The sequence below is a fragment of the Marmota flaviventris genome, chromosome 14 (genome assembly GCF_047511675.1).
Source record: "Marmota flaviventris isolate mMarFla1 chromosome 14, mMarFla1.hap1, whole genome shotgun sequence".
Taxonomy (NCBI): Eukaryota; Metazoa; Chordata; class Mammalia; order Rodentia; family Sciuridae; genus Marmota; species Marmota flaviventris.
In genome coordinates, this window is record NC_092511.1 from 5,662,422 (window position 1) to 5,682,928 (window position 20,507).

General features: G+C 45.2%; 1 protein-coding gene across 1 annotated transcript in view; it reads right to left on the reverse strand.

Moving 5' to 3' along the window:
* Mboat2 (membrane bound glycerophospholipid O-acyltransferase 2) overlaps positions 1–17,238 on the reverse strand; it is a 130,349-nt gene extending 113,111 nt beyond the window's left edge. Inside the window, exon 1 of the mRNA XM_027937876.2 lies at positions 17,099–17,238. Coding sequence (XP_027793677.1) covers positions 17,099–17,173 — 75 coding nt within the window. The 5' untranslated portion in view covers positions 17,174–17,238. The remainder of the gene's footprint in view (positions 1–17,098) is intronic.
* Positions 17,239–20,507: the final 3,269 nt, after the last annotated feature.

Consider the following 20,507-nt stretch of genomic DNA (forward strand, 5'->3'; position numbering starts at 1 on the left):
ATCTTCGAGAACAATCAGATCAACTACAAAGCCACGAAAACTAGACTAGCATCACACTTCCAGCAGCGTGATGTAAAGTAATGGCACAACCCTACGTTATACGGGGAGTCACTGACAACCTGCAGTTCCGTGATGACATCTCCAAACACTTAAGACTGAAATTTACTTAGAAAGTTTAAATTTCTTAGGAAGTTATTTAGACATATGCTTCAGCAAAACAGAAGTCTAACCAAAGAAGGAATGGCACAGGATTCAGAAAATAAAGCATTTTGTTCCTGTACACAGTCAGAACAAGTAGAGACTGCAGTCAACAGAGCAGAAGTGCAACCAGTCCAGAGGGGAAGAGAGGGAGCCTCCTGAAGGGAGTTGCCCAAGGGAGAAAAGTAAGGACTGAAAGTACTGACAGAACTTTCCTCCTACGGATTTGAATTCAAGATTTAAGTTGGCAAAATACTTTCCCAATTTCTACAATGGAAATTGTTAATTTTGTAACAAAAAAAAAATTTATAAAGAAAAATTTAAAATAGCAAGTTTAAGGGTCAGAAAATTACATAGAAAAGGTTTTTAAATCTGTTTATTTGCCTAAAACTAAGTCTGTGGAAATTAATTCCCTCCCAAAAGAGAAACAGTGATCATTAAAATCTTACACTTCCCAGCCTAAACAAAGGCAATAACTTTTCTTTTTGCCTGCTTATATTATCAGTTTTTAAAAGTTCCATTCTGCATTCTAGAATAAGTAGTTTATAAAACCAACACATAATTCTAAAAAAAAAAGTGAGTCTTTTATTAACATCTAACTCAGAAACCCACAAAATATACTTTTCATTATATGTTTTTGCTCATTTCAAAAATAAGTACCTATCGGGCTGGGGTTGTGGCTCAGTGGTAGAGTGCTTGCTTAGCACGCCCAAGTTTGATCCTCGGCACCACATAAAAATAAATAATAAATAAAATAAAGGTATTGCATCCAACTACAACTTAAAATTGATATTAAAAAAATAAGCACCTATCAACATATATGCACACACTGGAATAAGAGCCTCACAGCAAACGTGTCCTCGATCCAAGTTCTGGCCTAGGGCCTGCCACTCACCAGCTGCCCATCAGGCAGATGGGCCACTGCTGTCAAATCCGTAACAAAAACTATATAGTATCGTTTGAGGACTAATGGAGCAATCAGGACACAGGAGGAGCCAACGTACGCCTGCACAGTGCAGGCACTCACTAAGTGGAAATTATTTCATATAATTTCCCCTCATTCTAAAAGGATGACAAATAGTAACTGCCATTTATTAAGCAGTTACGATGGCTTCCATTAATCGAAAATACTCTTGCTTCCCTGGAAAAATACTATTTTTCATATGAGGAAATTTTTCATTTTAAAAGCAAGGAAACAAAAAATCAGAAAAATCAAATAATTTTCTATAGTCACACAGCATGGGAGCCAGAATTTTAAGCTCCAAAGACCATGCTTAGTCCACTACTCTAACCCCTTAAGCATATGCAATTAATTCAAAAGTTTTGGGAAAAAAATTATTGGGGGGGGGGGGGGGGGAATTAGGGTTTTCCAAAATACAAGTGCTCTTTCTGGAATCAGAAGATTTAAATGGCCTAGCATTGTTCACTACTGGTAAGGTCGCCCAGAGGTCAGAAAAGCTGCCTGGCAGGAGACACCATCCACAGTGATGGTGGTAAGCATCATCAGCTACAAGCTGCCTCTCACCAGGCACGGTGGGAACACACAGGGTGTGGCAGGGCTGCATAACCTGCAAAACACCCTGCTGGGAGGACAACAAGGACGCCCATCAGGAGGAACGGGAGTCGGCTACGGACTGGCTGTAAGTGATCTGATGTGGAGCTGGGACCTGCACCTTAAATGTCAGGCGTAGAAGGTGGGGTTATTCTCCACCAAGAATTCACTTGCTGTTTACGTGCAGACCTCTCCAAAATGAGCTTCACTGTATTTATTCAATATTAATTCCTCCTACTTTGTCATTGCTTTTTTAAAAAAATAATTTAGATGTTGATGATGTTTATTTTATTCACTTATTTATATGTGGTGCTGAGAATCGAACCCAGCGCCTCACACATGCTAAGCAAGCGCCCTGCAATGAGCCCCAGCCCAGCCCTGTCATTGCTTTTCAATTAGAAAATGCACTCTAATATTAACATCTGTAAATATTCCATCACTCAGCAGGACCTGACTTCTTCTCCACTACCTATTAATGCAGAGAAAAGAAATGCAGTAAAATATAGATCAAGGGAAATATTCAGGGTGTGTTATTTTGTGTAGCTTGGTTCTTGGATTAAGCAGAACTATTTTAATTACTACTGTTAGAAACTTTAAGTGTGGATGTATTAGTCCACATTCTTTTTCTTGGTACTTACTTTTTCGTATCCTGTCCTTGAACTAGGAAGAATTTAAAGCAGATTTCTTTTTTTGACTCTAAAATCCACCTCCTTTCCACAATGCCATGGTTCTCAAGCCATTACTTATCCACTAACAAGCCAACACTACCGGCTCATCCAGTGCTGGAGAGTCAGGGGACAGTGACTAGCTCCTCCCCCAAGGGGCTTCTATCTAGTCTAAGGAGTAAGCTGTAAAATAACATCACAGTTCTGAGTGACAGCACTAAGTAGTGACGTGCGCAGTGTCGACATGACAGAAAGCCCAGTAGCCACTCAGCACTTACACACCCCACCTTTTGCGCAGAGCGGTATCGACTCCCCACCATGGTCAGTACTGCTTTTTAGGGAGCACTCCCATTCCCTGGACCCTGGGCGTCCTCCAGGGTGCTCTGGCTTTCTGTGACATGCCAGCCTGCATGGGACGATCCCTCTGCAGGTGAGAACACAGGACACAGGTTCTACATCTGAGTGTTCAAGTAGCAGCCAGATGACTGACAACCAGCCGGCCCACAGCAGATTCTGTTTCCCAGGAGCAGTGCTTTACAAAGGAGCAACAAGGTGGCCACAGTGATGTCTGCCAAGTGCTCCCTCACACTAGGCCCTGTCCAGGAGAAGCCAGGCCCCTAGCCTCACACAGCTGGGAAGTGTAGCAAGGGGAATGTAAGCCGACTCCTGAACCCTGACCTCAGTCACCACAATCTTAACACAGGAAACACGTTTTAATTAGCTACCTCATCTACTCCAGCCCACTTCACCCTCTCTGAAATTCAAAGCCTAGCACAAAGCCAGGCGACCCATCCATCTTTACTGAAAGAGTGAGCCTGCCCTTTCTTTACTTTGCAAACACTCTCCTAATCTAGCGTGGAGCCAGTACTGAGCTGGGCACAGTGGCACTCAGCCGTATTCCCAGAGGCTTGGGAGGCTGAAGCAGGAGGATCTTGTTTGAGGCCAGCCTGCGTAACTTAAGACTGTATCAAAATTTTAAAAAGGGCTGGGAATGCAACTCAGTGGTAGAGAGCCTGTGGGTTCAATCCCTGGGAGACAGTGGTGGTGGGGGCTTGTTCACACTTTCTCTTTAGGATACCAAGAAAATTTATTCTTTAGGCCTGCCCTGATCTTCCTTTGTAACAGAACTGTAACTGGGCAAGGCTCCCAGCCACCGTCCCACTTCTACCCCAATCCATCTCCTTGCAGTGACCTCTACCATATGACAAAGCTCTCGCAAAAGAAACGTGAGTGGAAGTGATAGTGTATGTGCTGACCTACGACAATCTCTGCCCTTCTCATCAGGAAGCTGCAACCCTCCTGTCCCCCACTCCCCCAGCACTCCTGCAGCCTGTGAACCTGTCGGTGATTTGAAAATTAACAGATACCAACCCAACTCTGTGGTAGAGCCCAGACTTTTTATTTTTACTTTACATTTTTAACTGATACATAGAAACAAAAATATGTACACATCCATGGGGTACCATGTGATGTTCCAATACATGTACACATTGTGTAATGTTTAAATCAAATTAAATATATCTATTTCATTTACCATTTCTTTACAGTGAAACATTCAAAATTCTTTCATCTAGCCTCTTGAAATATATAGATCATTATCATTATCTACAGTCACCCCACTGTGCAATAGCCCACCAGACTACCACCAGGATCTACTACAAATCAGCATCCACTGATCAACCTCTGCCCACCACTCCCATCTACCTAACCTCCTCCTTAGTCTCTGGTAACCACCATTCTACTCTCAACTTCTAGGTCAACACTTTGAGATTCCACATGGTTGAGGTAAGTGGTACATGTGTCTTTCAATGCCTGGCTTCTTTCATGTAAAATAATGTCCTCCAGTCCCACCCACTGGTTGCAGACAACAAAACTTGATTCCATTTTATGGCTGAATAATATTCCCTCATGTGTGTGTACATTTTCTTTATCCATTCATGGGCTGACAGACATTTGGGTTGTTTCCATTTCTTGGATACTGTGCTGAGTGCTGCAATACTCATGGTATTGTAGGTGTCTCTTCAGCATTTTCTTGGGATGGGTGCCCAGTGGTGGTACTGCAGGATCATATGGTAATTCTCAACATCAGTAATCATTAGGGAAATGCAAATCAAAATGCAAAAAGCCCACTGTCCTAAGTGAGCGAGCCTCAACCAGGCTGCTAGGGATGAGACCTCAAGTTACAAAGCCACAGGCTAGAGGCACACAGGTCTCTAGAGCATAGCCAGGTGGAGCGGAGTTACCCACACTGTGGACTGTTTACATCAAAACTGTTATGGGGGGTGGGGGGTGGGCGCAAAACGTCTATCATCTTTAAGTAGCTGGATTAATGTTGGGACTCTGTCACAGCAGCCTTATCCAAACTCATCCCAACACATCTGTCTTCTAACACTCATTGATACACTATAAATATCTGTTAGTCTTCCCATCCCACTAGACTAGAAGCTAAAGGGCCAGAGAGCACTTGTTCATCTTTTTCTCTCCAGGAGCTACTAAAACCCCTTGGTAATTCTCAACATCTGAAATGATACCAAAAAATAAATAATACTAAACCCATCACTTTCCTTTTAAACAAAAATGTTCTAAAATCACCAACATTCATTAAAAACGAAACTCTCCAAATCTACAAGTCCCAGAATAATGCCAACTTGCCAAATTTTGTCCTCTGTACTACAGAGCCTACATGATGTCAAATTTCAGAGAAAGGTCTTGATTTTATAATCGTCCATCTTTCCCAATACGTTAACTGACAGTAACACACAAAACAGTTGCGTGTCCTCTTCTACCCTGCACCCACTGATTACAGGTGGCATAAAAAACAATGGACCTGCCTGCTAACCCGTGTGACCAACCTAGTCAGGACACACTGACCTGCACTGCCTTTCTCCTTTGTTTTGCATCTACCAGATCTGGAGGTGGGGACAAAATGAAGTCACCTAATATTTTCATCATTTTCTAGAAGTTCCTACTTGCAATAAAATAGAAAAAGGAAAACAATCCAAGACCAGCCTTCTGTACTATTCTAGTTTAATCTTTGTACCAACATCCTTTTATTTTTAATATTCCAAGTAGGATTTTTTAATCTCCTCAAGTATTTCCTACCCACTGCTATATTCCTTTAAAAAAATTATAGATCACTTTACAGTCCTATGAAGTAAAACTCTCAATCTATGCCAAAAACATTCTTGGAACTTCATATTTCTCCATAAATTTATATTTCCTATATCTTAGAAAGAGACAGGCTTTATAAATGAATCTCTCCAATCCAAATCAAAAATTCAACTACATACAATTTAACAATACTCAAACCCCACTGTTCAACTTTGATTAGTGTTATCAGAATCTCCATCCAGGTTTAATGGAAAGCTGAAGTTCGATGTTTTGATGCCAAGTTATTACGTAGATTTACAACATTTCCCAAGAACAAAAGGAAAAGATCTATGCAGCCTGATCGCACAGGAAATGCACAGGGACTACAATTATGGCACCTAGAATTTTAATTTTCTCCTATGGTTCGCTCCCTTGACTATCTCTAGGATACTAAGTACTAGATAGGGTACCTCCAACCTGATCTCTGCCCTCATCCTCTTGGCTCTATTCATGCACCAAAAATCTTTGTCACTTCTATTCTTGGGACGTAGCTAATACGAACAGCTGTGCAGTTCTACTGTTAGAAAAGGCAAAGGCAGGCTCACGGTCATCATGAAGCAGACTACAGATTAAAGTTAAACCCCAAAGCTAAGTAGCTATCACATGATAAAACACTCTGGCCAAACAGTTAAGAAAACTGGAAAAACTGATGGGGTTTATAAAACAATCAATCTTTTTTTTTTCTTTTTCTTTTCTTTTCTGAGACAGGTATCACTACGTTGCCCAGGCTTGTCTCCAACTCTCAATGACTCTGCCTCAGTCTCCTGGGTAGCTGGGACCACGGGCGTGCACCACCACTCACACTGTAAGACAATCTAGACCTTTCCGAGTTATTTTATTATTCCCCACTAGCCAGACTTGTTTTTTCAAAATGCTACACTCCATAAAATAGCCTTTACAATGTATACCAGTTAACAATTGTAATACTGAATCTTCAAAAAGAATAAAATAATAGTAGTGTAAAATTCCAGCTTTTCACTGTAATGGGGTATTAACCTTTGAGATTATGCTGAGGACGTGACCCTCTCCAAATGAAAAGAGCCAGATAAAATGTAATCTGAATTTTTTGGATGAAAAAGGATGAAATGATCAAATGATAAAATAAAAAATGTCATTGTCAGCTACTTGCTTGACATGTCTTCTGAACCCTTGTTGGTCCTACTTGCCCTGCTCTGGTTATAATCTAGAAAGTTTCAGAGCAGAACACTGTACTTCAGAGTGGACTGACCACCATCAACTCTAATAGAACCTGCTACCTAACTCTTGGTTGGGAGATCTGCCTAGATGTGGGCTCAAAAAGAAAAAACTTGAAGTTTTTTTCCAGAATTTTAAAAATCGTATTTCCATTAAAAAATCCAGATTCGAGCTTCCTTTGAAAAATGAACTTGGGCAGCAGCAAGCCAACATCCTCTTTATGGCGATCAGTCAAAAAGCAAGCAGAGGCTTTCCCTTCAGACTGCACGTAGCTTCCAGATGGTCGTGCTGTGCACGACTCAGAAAACGAGGCACCAATATTAACACTCATTTATGTACCTTGTCTGGTACCCTCTAGGCGTCTCGACAGGGGATGGAAATGGCATTAGCTACTTCATCTAACCCCATGACCTGGTCAGCTAAGCTACACCTTAAATAAACAGACTGCTAAGGTTCACTATTAAGATGTATTGCTAGTTTCACGCAATTTTCTATCTATAGTTAATTTCTAGAACACAATTGCATGTATCAATATTTATCTTGATTAAATGAGATGTGTTCTATTCAATCACCATCTACTGAACACCCAGTAGACAGGTGGTTTTGAAACTAATGGTTTTGCAAAAGGTGGAGTACCTCTCTCTCCACTCAGTATCCACAAGGAAGTATCATCTGGATATCTATCATGTATGCAGTATATTCTACCTACAATTTAGTTCAAAAAGAAAATTAAACGAGTCTGAATCTTTTGTTTGTTTGCATAAGCAAGGAGTTACTTTAGCATACATGTAACTGAACAACTTAAACACACCTAAAATGTTTATGTTTAATATATATTATTTATAACTCTAACTTTCCACAAACATCTACTCTGGCCCAAAAGGACCTCCAAAAACTAAAAAATTTTCTATAGAATTACAGATTAAAGCAGGAGGTACGTTATGTCTTTATCTCATGTCTTGACAGGAGCAAGGCAAACTGATCAGAAGAGGGTGGTCTCTCTGATTGGCAGCTGGCCAGTCCCCTGGCTTTCTTCTCTCAAGGACATCAGTTCACCTGCCTTTGAGCTGGTCTGGGAGGATCCACTGAGGAATCACTCACCTGATTGGGGCCAAGAGTCAGGCTTGCCCTGGACTAGATGGGAGACTTGGAGGATGAGGAGGACGTGGTGGATTTGAGAGTGGGGAAGATATGCCAAAGGAGTCCTTTTTGAAGTGGCAGTCCTTTGTTCTTTACAGATAAAGACAACTGTGTGATCAGAGGGCTTCTTTTGTTTGAATCTCTTGATTAAAACGCTGATAAAGCTTCCCTTTCCAGCCACTGTGATCACTTAGCTGCAACTAGTGACTTACCTCAAGAGTTACCTTCATTTCTTTTTTGAACAATCAGTCACACACCCCAAAATTTCTCAATGTTTGCATATCTTTGGCTTGGCTTCCCAGGAAACTAACAGAAGAAAATTAAGTCAGCCAAAAAGGTTTATACCACTGGCTTCTCCCTCAGAGATCTGCTGTGCGTCTGTCCTTCAGGAAGCCTGACCAACCAGGGCCTCTGAGCGCTGAGCAACACACAGCCAGCAAGAGGCACACACCGAAAGTCCGAGGGCTGCTCCATCAGCCCAGCGGCTCCTGGCCAGTGAAGTGGGGCTCCTTGTTCTCAGTCCCAACCTGCCTTCCAGCCCAGAAGGGCATGGGTGCCAGGGGAAGCCAGGGAAGCCCCAGATGCAACAGGAATGTCCCTAGCCGCTCCGTCTCCCTGAGCAGGATTCTTTTCCATCTGACCTGAGCTGCAGTGTTCTAGTTTACAATCACCTCTTGGGACCACAGTCACTTTCCTCAGTGTCCCCTTGTCTAGCACATTGCCAGCTGTTAGGGTCTGTAAACAAGTCAAGATGGCGCCTGGCATTTTGCCAGAGGGAGTGGTTTGTGAAGTAACGCCAGCGAGCCATTAAGTGTGGAGATTCCTTATTGGATGACTGCTGTATCTAGTTTATGTTAATTAAGATAAGCTGTGTGGAATGTATATATACCCCTCCTGTCCTACAGTAAACGGCTCCCACTCCTGCTGTATCAATGTACACAAGTTGTTCGTCACCCCCCACCCCCCCACCCCCGTTATTTTGCTGCAGCCGGACTGCGGCAGCCAGCCATGCTAGACACTCAAATACTTGTCAAATATATGACTGAGAAGACTCCAGTAGACCCCTCATGAACTGAGGACTGGGCTAAGGTCAGATACAATTTTGTGGCCTCCAGCCCCTGCAAGAGAATCACAGTCGTCAGTAATCCCCAGCCCACACTCAGCCTCTGCCTCTTTACCTCTGCAGTGCTAACCTCAACCCTGCGAAGTGGGCCCCATTTTATACACCAGGAAACTGCAGCTAGCTAACAAAGGATCAGCAACTTGCCAAAGCACAAAGCTAACAAGTGACAATCAGAATCTGAGCCAGTCTCTGTCCTTCATCACATTAGTGCCACTTCCTCCAAACATACCCCAAGCCAAGTCCCGAGCAGAGGGATACAAAGGGTCCTATTCTTAAGAAATTTATAGCATGGTAAGGAGACTTGTTGAGTAAGCAAAAAAACAAATGTTGCTGGCACAGTGGCAAGCACCTGTGATCCCAGCTACTCAGGAGGCTGAGGCAGGAAGACCACAAGGTCGAGGCCAGCCTCAGCAACTTAGTAAGGCTCTGCCTCAAAACTAAAAAGGACGGGGGATGTAGTTCAGTGGTAGACCATCCCTTGGTTCAATCCCAAGTACCACAAAAATAAATATATAATTGTTTTAATTCTTTAAAGGACTGGAGATATAGCTCAGGGTAGAAACGCCCCTGGATTCAATCCCCAGTATTGGAGGGGAAAAACTAATTAAATGCTCCAGATGTCATCAGAGCTCATTAAGATGGGAAAAGGACCTGAGGTCACTGCTCTGAGGGCCCTGACCAAAAACGGAAGTCTGGTAGCCTGGAAAGGTAAGGAGAATCCTTGTACACTGCTTCCTAGAGTCAGAAGGAAATCCACATTTAACTAGGAGTCTTGGAAAGGAGCAAGAAGCCCACAAGAATACTCCCCAAAACTCCGTGCTAGGAAAGGCAGCTCTGGCTGGCCCTGGGCTTTTAATGGCAGAAGCAAGAAGGGCTGAGAGTCCACGGCTGTGGAGCGGGCAGGACTGCAGCTCTCTCTCTTCTCTCAGCGCGTCTCGCAGACCTGGCCTCATTGCAGAAATGCCACACAGGATGTAAGAGACAGCTCTCTGCAAAGGATCCAAGGTGTCAGACCACCAGGGACGCGCTCAGCCCAAGGTAGCAGCACTGCACACACCTGGAGTACGCATGTCGCACACACAGACAGATCACACACACAAGAAGCCCCAAATGGGAAGCCAATGGTTGAAAAAGGAGAAGACATGTCTTAAAAGCTTCAACAGGAAGGCACAGTCTTTAGCCGAATATTGGAAAAAATCTGCCAGGCCAAAATGGGGGAAGGGGATGTCACAAAGAGTTAAAAGAGGAAACTGTACATAACTGAGAATGCAAGAATACCCCAGAGCAGCAGGCAAGCAGTCACACTCCGCTCATGCGTGGCTTTGGGCAATCTACTCGGCCTCTCTGGAGAGAGAGGGAGCATCACCAAGGCCCTTCAGGGCAGCGCTTCATATTCTCAAAAACAAGCTCACAGTGAGACTGGATGGAGTGAGCCTCTCCCAAGGCAGGCAGGCCTCTCACTGGCATCCCAATCCTAGGCTTTCCACGGCTTCTATGTATGGGCTGGTGGAAAAAGTCACACAGGATACAGTAATAGGACTGAAAAACGCGTACATTATTAAACAAAAATCTTATCCCATTTCAGGGCTACACTGCTTAGAAAGGAGTACATTATGAATTTATTTTTCCTAAATTTTGTGATTTGTCAACCACACCATTACACCTGGGGAGTGTCGTACCTGGGGTGTTACATGCAAACATGATAAAAAAAAAATACATGGGCAGGGGGTAGAGGGAGCAGTGCTGGGGATTACCCAGGGCTTCATGCATGCTAGGTCAATGCTCAAGCACTGAGCTATAACCCCAACCCCACATCATATTTTTATAACTTTTTTGGGGGGGGTACCCAGGATTGAACTCAGGGGCACTTGACCACTGAGCCACATCCCCAGCCCTATTTTGTAATTTATTTAGAGACAGGGTCTCACTGAGTTGCTTAGTGCCTCACTGTTGCTGAGGCTGGCTTTGAACTCACGATCCTCCTGCCTCTACCTCCCAAGCCACTGGGATTATAGGCATGCAGCACCATGCCCAGTTTTTATAACCTTTTAATAATATGAAGAGCCTAAGATATTTGGCCCTAGCCTCTAATGGTGGTGGGGAGTGGAAAGGAGGTGAGGGTTCCCTGGCCCTCACTTAGTCCATCTGGGTAGAGCCAGGGAAGGTATGTTTTTAATAACAATACCAAATGGCTTTTGATACAAGTCATCCCAGAGTCACTTCAGGAAAAACAGCAACAGGCAACATGGACACGGTGCAGAGTTGTGAGCAAGGAAGTGACTGAGGAGTGCTGTGTTTCTCAATATCTGTCACCGGATTTGGCTATTAATGCCAGAGACAGAAGCCTGATAGGGACGGTTTTCAGGGTGAATGGAAATTAGGAAAATGAAAATAGCAAGAGTCACCTACTCTTTCAAACAACATGACTGAGGAGAGAGAATGAGGATGTGCATAAAAGAACATGATAGCAGGATTTTTAGTTGCATTTATCAAGGAGAGAAATGAATAACACTGAAGCAACACAGTTCTGGCTCGTATATAAATTCCCCTCCAGGTCTAATCTCTGCTGTGCCCCCAAAGCATCAACACCGAGTCCTCAGAAGGAGACACCAGCAAGAAACCAAAGGTCAGGAGGAGAGACAGATGTGCCACGGTCCCTCAGGCTCAGTGCAGGTTGGCAGACCCCCTCACTGGAGGCTTCCACTGCCTCCTGGGCTGTGATCCTTCCTTCCTTCCCCTGGCCCCCTGGCCTAGTGCAGCTGGTTTGGGAACTACTGTTTCTTGGTGAGTTCCCCAAACCTTCCCACATCTCTGTAAAGAGTTCTTCAAGTCTCTTCAGCTCCCTGGTTCAATCTGTCTCCTATCAGGAGCCTGACTGATACATACAACATTCAGCAGAATGCAAACATCAGAACAGTGCCAGATCCAAAAATCACTTGGGGCTCAAGTAAGGAAGCAGTTACATCAGATGAGACTCACAAAAAGGTTTGTGTGCAAAGGGACTGGATGTCAGCTTGTAAGGCTGGGGGTGGGGGGGGCTATGACAAGCCACAGAAGGGATCCGTCACTAGCTCCTGGGAGAGGGGCCTCCTCAGTCCTGATTCTATCCTTCCATACATCAGCTGCCTCTCCTCCTGTTCTACACCCTACTTCCTGACTAAAGCAGGACTTCCATCTGCACCCATGTTAGTCATGAAGTCATTAACTGACCGCTCTACTGAGAGTCATATTTATGGCTCATTTTATTTTAAAGAAATCTCACATTGTATCCTGGTAGAAGCCCACCTATAAACCTGACTGCAGACCAAAGATACGTGCAAGCTGTTTTGAGGATTTCCCTGGAAAGTCAGGCTGAACAGACCCAATAAACAGAGACCAGGGCTTTTTGTACTCACAAGGGGCAATAACATCTAACACAGCAGTTTCAAGCTGGAAACAAAGAATTTGCTAAGCAGTAAGGAAGCAGAAAACTGTTTTTATCACCAAATTCAAAACTAAATTTTAAACCTACTTTAATCACTGTGTGGGCATGTAACTGAACCTGAATCTTATACTTCCCTTACTAAAAATGAGGTCCTAAGGATTAAAAATGCAATATACGAACAAGTATTAATTTCTCAAAATAAAAATATAAAGTAAATTCTAAATATTTTATAATTTGTAAAGGAGGAGGAACTGTGCAACATCTACTAGGAGCCAAGCATTTCACATAGATTTTTGTTTTAACCTTCACAAAAACCTGCAAGTATCTAATACTTATTATTATCCTTATTTTCAGGTGAGGAAACTGGGGCTTAAAAAAAAACAATCATCTGCTTAATGGCACAAGGTTTGCAGAGTGTGGCTCCAAACCCACCTCTCCACCACACCACCACACCAGTGCTTCCTGTTGATGAGGAAGAGGAATGCAGGGACAGATACAGCAGCACCACTGCCTAGCAGGTGGGACTGAGTTGGACTGCTTTGGTTACAGAGTCAGTTTCAGCTCTTTATTGCTGAAAACTACTTCAAGAGCATTAGTCCACTCTCCTCCCATTTGTTTATATTCCCTCTAACATGGGGCATCTTTATCAGTTAATTTTTAAAATAAGCCCAATACATGTCTTATACAGGAAGAAACATTTATGTAGAATGGTGTTTCTAAAATTGTTAACTGACAAGGCGATTCTCAATCCCATATGCCTTTCTGACTGAAAGGAATCTTCCACAACAGACTGTCAGCATCTCAGGATTTCTGTGATGGAAACTGATTCTCATTACAATGGTAAAAGCAGGAGAGGAAGATGAGTTAGTTAAATATTACAACTGAAACCTAGAACCAAACTTAGAGCAGTCAACTGGCAACCTTCAAAGAAAACAAATCCTTGGTTTGCCTGCTTCATGGCATGTCCCTTTCCTCCTAAAAGCCATAAGAATCTACACTGAGAATTTTACTTATTTCTTCGTCTATAAAACGGGATTCATCACAGTTCAGACCTGTAAGGGAATTAGGGGAATTTAAAAAGCTGAAGTTTTAAACTACTCTTCCCTGATCCGCCGCTTCATTTCATTGTCATTGCGGCACAGGGAGGGAGGGTGGGGGCTTACAGGAAAGGGCAATCAGCAAACTGACCACAAAGGAAAAAGGATTTCATAGGCTTCCACACTGCTTTCTCTTACATACACATTCCCTATCCAAATCATAAGGGCCAGTGCATGAGTATGGGGGTGGGGGTGTGAAAAGTTCATGCTCTCATCTTCCCCTCCAAAAGATACCTGGTGGCCCAGATCTAAAATGAAGGTATGACAAAAGTATCTGCCATATATTAAAACTGTACTGAAACTGACCTTTTATACAAGGGCTCAATAGCATGTCACGCAGACATACCTGAAGCTAAATATTTTGGGCTTTGACTCTTACTTCCCAAGGTGGTGTGAGGATGTAATGTAGTGAAAAAGCTCTGAAAACTGTCAAGTGTTAGGCATTATAATTACTAAATGTGCAGGATTCCTAACTGGGTTCTTTCTTCTGCCCTCATCCATCTTCTCTCTCCTCCAAACCTTTCAAAGTATCTTGAGTGCCTCTCGTGCCCCTCTCCCTGCCCCAAGAGTTCAGCACATTAACTCTAAAACAGTAACACCTGTCCCAAAAACAGGACTCTACGGCCAATGACTCATCCTTAACTGGCCTTATGCCAAGCACACCATCCTGGACATCACATCACTAGGGAAATTCACTCCATCTATAGTGGTAATTACAGCATCATGGGAAATAAGGAAAGAAAAGTGGATGAATGGATGGCTAGGTGGAAGGCAGGCAGGCAGGCAGGCTAGGGAAGGATGAAGAGGGGAAAGGCCAGTAGCAACCTCATCTGGTAACTCAGAGTACTAGGCAAACCACAACAGAGGACACAATACTTTGAAAGAGAACACTCTAAAAAATATGTTGACTTGGACTTTTGATTTTACTATTCACTTTGGTGTCTTAAAAAGGCACCGTGGATCAGCAACATACTAAGGACACAATTCCATCCAGAGGTATCTGATATCTGCTAGGTGGCACATCTGCTCTTTTTCTCTGGCACAGCTCTCCCTCAGTCCAAATCCATCCTCAAAACCCACTCTCAAAATATTCCCTCAATCATATCCACCTACAAAGTATTATTCTACAAAGTTGCCTGGCTATCTTTAAGAACCACAAAACCTCAATCTGATACTAGATTTTATATTTTTATTTAAATTTAAGGCCTACTGAAAAATACTAGGGCTCCCTCAAGGTCACTCTGGAATTCTCAGTGAAGACTAAACAATCCAGGAGTCCAAAGCAAGATCTCTTGCTGCCTCTCCCTCCCTGGCCTGGCTCTCACTGCACTCTTTCCTTTCTCTGCTGCTTCGTCCTGAAAGGTGCATTCCTGTGCTCCACAAACACCAATGACTGCTGTCATCGCATCAATTCCCCACTCTAGTAAAAAAGTTAACTGTCTTATTACCCTACAGTCCCTTTCTTCCTGACATGAAGTACGTGCTTTAATGATTTCCTGAATTTTCAAAACACTATTAGCACATACAAAATTAACATGCTGACAAGTTATATACTATTACACTTTTCATTTCCTGACTGCTTCCTGTTGAGTCACACTATTTGATCACAACCAATTCTGAGGTTTTCTCTCAATTATTTACTTTATAAAAATTTTGGTTCCCCCTAATTTAAGATAATGGCTAAAGGACTATTCATCTAATTTTACAACATGAATTTTCAGTTATTGCAAGAGCTTCATCAATAAAAAGGTCAATTATTTGATGCTTCAAAGAAAGAATTTATTCTCACTATAAAAAGTTGTGTGGTATTAACTCAATATCCTTAAGACCTGCTTAGAGCAGAGAAAATAACTCAAAATACTACACAAATAGACACCCAAACTCAGGGCTATACATGACTACACAAATTTAGAATAGTTCCATTAAAATGAAAGTTGTTCAAGACACAAAATCAAGACCTTTAACTAGTCAAGCAGCACACTCAAAAAGAAATTTTCAGCCCTGCCATCTTCCCTTGATTCTCCTGCTTATTTCAGTACAGAAAAGAACTTTCTCTGGCTTTAGTGCAATGTTTAAATAAGTTCTTTAATATTATATCATTTAAAAAGTTATAAGCACCATATACCTCTAAAGGCATTAGCATAGTAAAGAACATTTCACCACAGTCAAGAAGACTACTGCAGGGAGGGAAAGGGAGAGGGACGAGATATACCTATCTCCTAAAAGAAATGAAAAGGTATGACAAGCCTGTAACTCCCTTGCTTCTCATCAGCAAGAAAATTTTTCGTCAGACCCTGGCCCACAAACACTGGCAGCAACCTAGTTAAGTCAGCAGCAGTACTCTCACAGACCAAGCATCACACTCCAGTTTGGAAAACAGAGTCCTCCACAGGGATGAGAAGACCCAAAACCTTAAGTCCTGATTAACTTATTAATAAACAGAGAAGACTATCTCTGCAAAACCCACAATTTCACTAGTGGCACTCTACATGGGACGTACACCGTAAGTGCCATTCAAGGTACGTGGGGGATAGGTACTTCACAATTCACCGGAAGGTACGCTGAAATACAAGCAAGCAATTAGACGTAAACAGAAGGCAGAATTTCTTTTTAATACTCCTTCCGCATACTTCAGACTTTTATTTAAAACAGTAAAGCACAGAGAAGTCCTTTCCACCTCGCTGAGGTGGGGTCTGGGCCGCAGGAGTCCTGTGTTGTAAACCAGATCCCTAGTGGGGCTGAGGACAGTGAGCCAGTATCCCCAGTGAAGTGCAAACCCTTCAGATCAAGACACTTGGAAGAAGGGCAGGCAGAATCCCCAAAGCTACCACCTTCCGCCTGGGCCAGACAATTCACCAGACCCTACCAACGCCTGCCCAAATCGCACCCTCAGGACAAAATACTTCCAAACTTTCTGAATAAAAATGGCGCTGCTTTCCCCATCACAATACTGTTCACTTCTCGGGAATCCCGAGGCCCTTCCAACAGTCGGACTCGATGGCCTCGATTACACGCCCGTCGCCCCGGCCGCTGTCAGCTGTTGTTCCAGGTCGCTGAGGGGACGGGGTGGCTGCTCCGGTCTACAAGGTTGCAACTTTCCCGGCTGCAGAGCCTGGCTAGTGAACTCGCTGTGACTTTTCTCCATAACCTCTGCCCCCCCCCCAAACTGTTGCCTCCGGTGTCCCCTTCAGCCACGCTGGGGCGCGAGCCGAGCCCGGGCGCGGACCGCCGAAGCCCCGAGCGCAGCCTACGGGGCCGCGGGGCCGCGGGGCCGGGGAGGGACGGCATGCCCGCGCGCACGTCGGTCGGGGAGCCCTCCCGGGTGGCTGTCGCCCGCGACGCCGTGCGCCCACCCCCGCCCGGGGCCGCGATGGGGGGCTGGGTGGGCGCGCCGCGGCCCGAGGGAGGCGGCCGGCGCCCGCGGGCGAGGCGACAATGCCAGGCTGGGCGCCCCCTCCCCGCCGGGCGGCGGGCGGCGTGACACCCACCCCCACCCCTCCCGCCCGGCGGGGGATCGGGGCGGCCCGGGCGCGATGCCCCGGGCACGCCGGGTACCTGGTCGATGGGCAGCTGCACGGCGTTGCTTAGGGGCTGCAGCAGGGTGGAGCCCGTAGTGCTGGTGGTGGCCATGGCCGGGGCTCGGCGCTGCGCCCGCTCCGGCCCGCTGCCGCTCGCCGGCTCGCGCTGTGCCGGGCGACGAGGATGGGGATGCAGCGGCGCGACCGCCCCTGGGCCGCCCGCGGTCGGAGAGCGGCGCGGGGAGGGCCGGGGAGGGGCCGGGGGCGGCGCCCGGCTCGCCCCTCCCCTGCGCCCGCCGCCCGCGCCCGCCCGCCCGCACCGGCGCGGCCCCTCCCGCCGCCGCCCGCCGCATCCCCCGCCCCCCGACTTCCAGCAGCTTCCAGCGCCCCCTCCCCACCTCACGCGCTCTCGCGCCAGACAGCCCCGCGGCCCAATCGCGTCGCGGCGCCCCGACGCCCGCAGCCAATCAGAGGGCGCCGGCCGCGCCGCGCCCCTCCCCGTGCCGAGGACCCGGGCGAGGGGCCGAGGCGCGGCCTCGGGCGTCGCGCGACGACTGTGCGGGCGAGTGGCGGCGCCTTCCCCCCTCGCCTCCTTAACTCTCCGTCCCGGGGGTCGGCGACGCCCCCACCCTTCACTATGAGGCCTGTGGACTACAAAGGGCGCGGAGTAGCGGCCAGACAAAGGGGGGCACGTGTCGAAGCAGCTCAGCCAACCCACGGGCAAGTTGGGGACAAAGCTGGAGCCAGGAGCAGGAGGGCGACAAACCAAAAAGTGGCGTAGCTAAGAAGTCCCTTTGTGCCCAGACTGTTGTGTAAAAGCCAGGACTGGAGAACAGTGCCTGTGACCCACCCCTTTGGCCACCTGCAGCCCCACCTGGGCGTTCCCCCAGCCCCGGGCCCGCCTGCGACTGGTAACAGGTCTCACCTCTTCTGTGTTAAAAGTCCAAGTCCTCGGTCGCCAGCTGCGCGTTAAAGGTCCCGCCCCCTCAGAAAGAAAGGTGGTTTCCGAGCATCTCTGCACCCATGCGGGTTCTCCCCAGACTCTGGAACCGTGTCCACCATCAATCTAGGGCGTTTGTATGTCATACGAGTATATTTGCTCTATTTGACCAAAACTTAATAAAAGTAAACCATTTGAGCTCCTTGAAAATGCCAGCATCAGCTACTAGATATACTCTTTTATCAAAAGAGGATAAAGAAGTGCCATAGGAGACTATAGGAAAGCTCAAAATTAAGGCATTTGAATTTGGGGGTAGAAATAACACACTTAGTTAGCGTTTAACCTCACACTTCAATGCTGTAAACACTGCTTTAGATATTTTAAAGGTAAGATAATCATTTAGTCCCATAAACACTTTTGATCTAACAAAGAAATTGAGTTACAGAAAAATTAACTAACTTGACCAAGAGCTAAATAGCAGGGAATTGGAAGCCAAGTAATCTCCAGATCTGACCACTTAAACGCTAGGCCTTCTTCCTCACCTTTACACCCTGTCCAGAAATTCCCATAGGTTACTGCATTTAGCTGATGACCACTCTAGGGTCTAGGATAAGACAGTTCAGATAGGAACACACACAGTGTATCCTCTGAGGACCTCAGTTGTCTCTCTGAAAAGAGGGGAATTACCTAATCATTACAATCCCTGTCTAATATTCTTGGATTGGTCCACTTAATCCTCATTTGATAGTTTCTCATCCCTGAACAGAGGATGTAAGGAAAAATGAAGAACCAAGACCTTCCTTCTCTGGGATAGTGTTTCAATGGGAGTTGTAACCAATTAGAAGGCAAGCTTGTTCAATAAAGTGCTCATTGAGATGTATTATCCCAATAATCTCTCTATTAACATAATCTTAGAATAACCTCTTCCCCCCACTCCTTTTCTCCACTTTGGGAAAGTGTAGAGGAAGTGTACAGGTGGCTCAGCATACAAACTGAAGGAAAAAATTAAAATTCCATTTTAAAAACTTAAAAGGTGGGTGTGGAAACATATTGCAACCTAAAGTAGGCAGCATAAAGATACAGCCCCAGAGCTAGAACAAATACTGTCTGCAAAAGGAAATTTCCTTGGGCTGAATTTTTTTTTTTTTTTTTTTTTGGTGGAGATCATTGTCTATTAGACGTGACTACATGAAATTATTTACCTTAATTTTTAGAAGAGGGAGGATTTCAGCCATCTGGGAAACTGATGTGTGTCCTAAGGTCTGGGGCAGAATGCTATGTGATAAGTGATAGCTCTGGACAGACTAGGTTCTGACTGTCTCCAGCACTCATTCCTTAGCTACAAAATCTTGGGCAAAGTTTCTCAGCCTCTGTTTCCATGTGAAATGAACATAATATTGCCACCAGTTCCATGGGTGATAAAAGCATACCTTGGTAAAGAGCTCAGTACTCTGGTTGATACAAAGTGAAGCATAAGAAATACTGCATTAGTCAGTGTTCTCTAGAGAACCAATAGAATAAACAGAGATGCATAGGAAGAGATGTATTATGAGGAATTCACTTGAAATTATGGAGGCCAAGGGGTCTCAGGTCTGCCCTCAGCAGGCTGGTGGCCCAGGAAAGCAGATAGTGTAGTTCCAGTTTAAGCCCAGCCCTCAGAACCAGAGGAGCCAAAGGTGGGATTCTTCTGAACAGGAAAGCCAGGAGCACCGATGCCCAAGGACTCCATAAGAGGGACATCCCAACTCAAGCAAAGAGAACAAATTATCTTCCTCCATCTTTTGTTCCATTGGGCCTTCAGTAGATCAGATCAGGGGATGGCCACCCACATTGAGAAGGGCAGGTTTCCTCACTCTGTTAATTCAAATGCTGATCTCTTCCAGAAATACCCTCTTCTAGACACACCCATTCTCCGAGTGAGTCACCATTAGCCAACTGCATTAACACATAAAAATAACCATCCAAGAAATTTACTCTAGGGCCTGTAGCTCAGTGGTAGAGTGCTTGCCTAGCAGGTGTGAGGCACTGGGTTTAATCCTCAGCACCACATACAAATAAATAAATAAAGGTATTGTGTATGTCTACAACTAAAAAAAATATTTTAAAAAATATATCTGAGACTGGTGTCATGGCACATGCCTGTAATCCCACTGGCTCAGGAGGCTAAGGCAGGAGGATCACAAGTTCACAGCCAGCCACAGCAACAGCAAGGCACTAAGAAACTCAGTGAGACCTTGTCTCTAAATAAAAAATACAAAATAGGGCTGGGGATGTGGTTCAGTAGTTGAGTGTCCCTGAGTTCAATCCGGTTACAAGAGACAGTCATGATAGCACTGGCCTGTGATCCCAGTTACTCTGAAGACTGAGGGAGGAGGATCACAAGTTTGGGACCAGCCTCAGCAACTTAGGGAGACCCTGTTTCAAAATAAAAATTTTAAAGGACTGGGGTTTGGGGCTGGTGATGAGGTTCAATGGTTAAACATTTGCCTGGCATTTGGGCGACCCT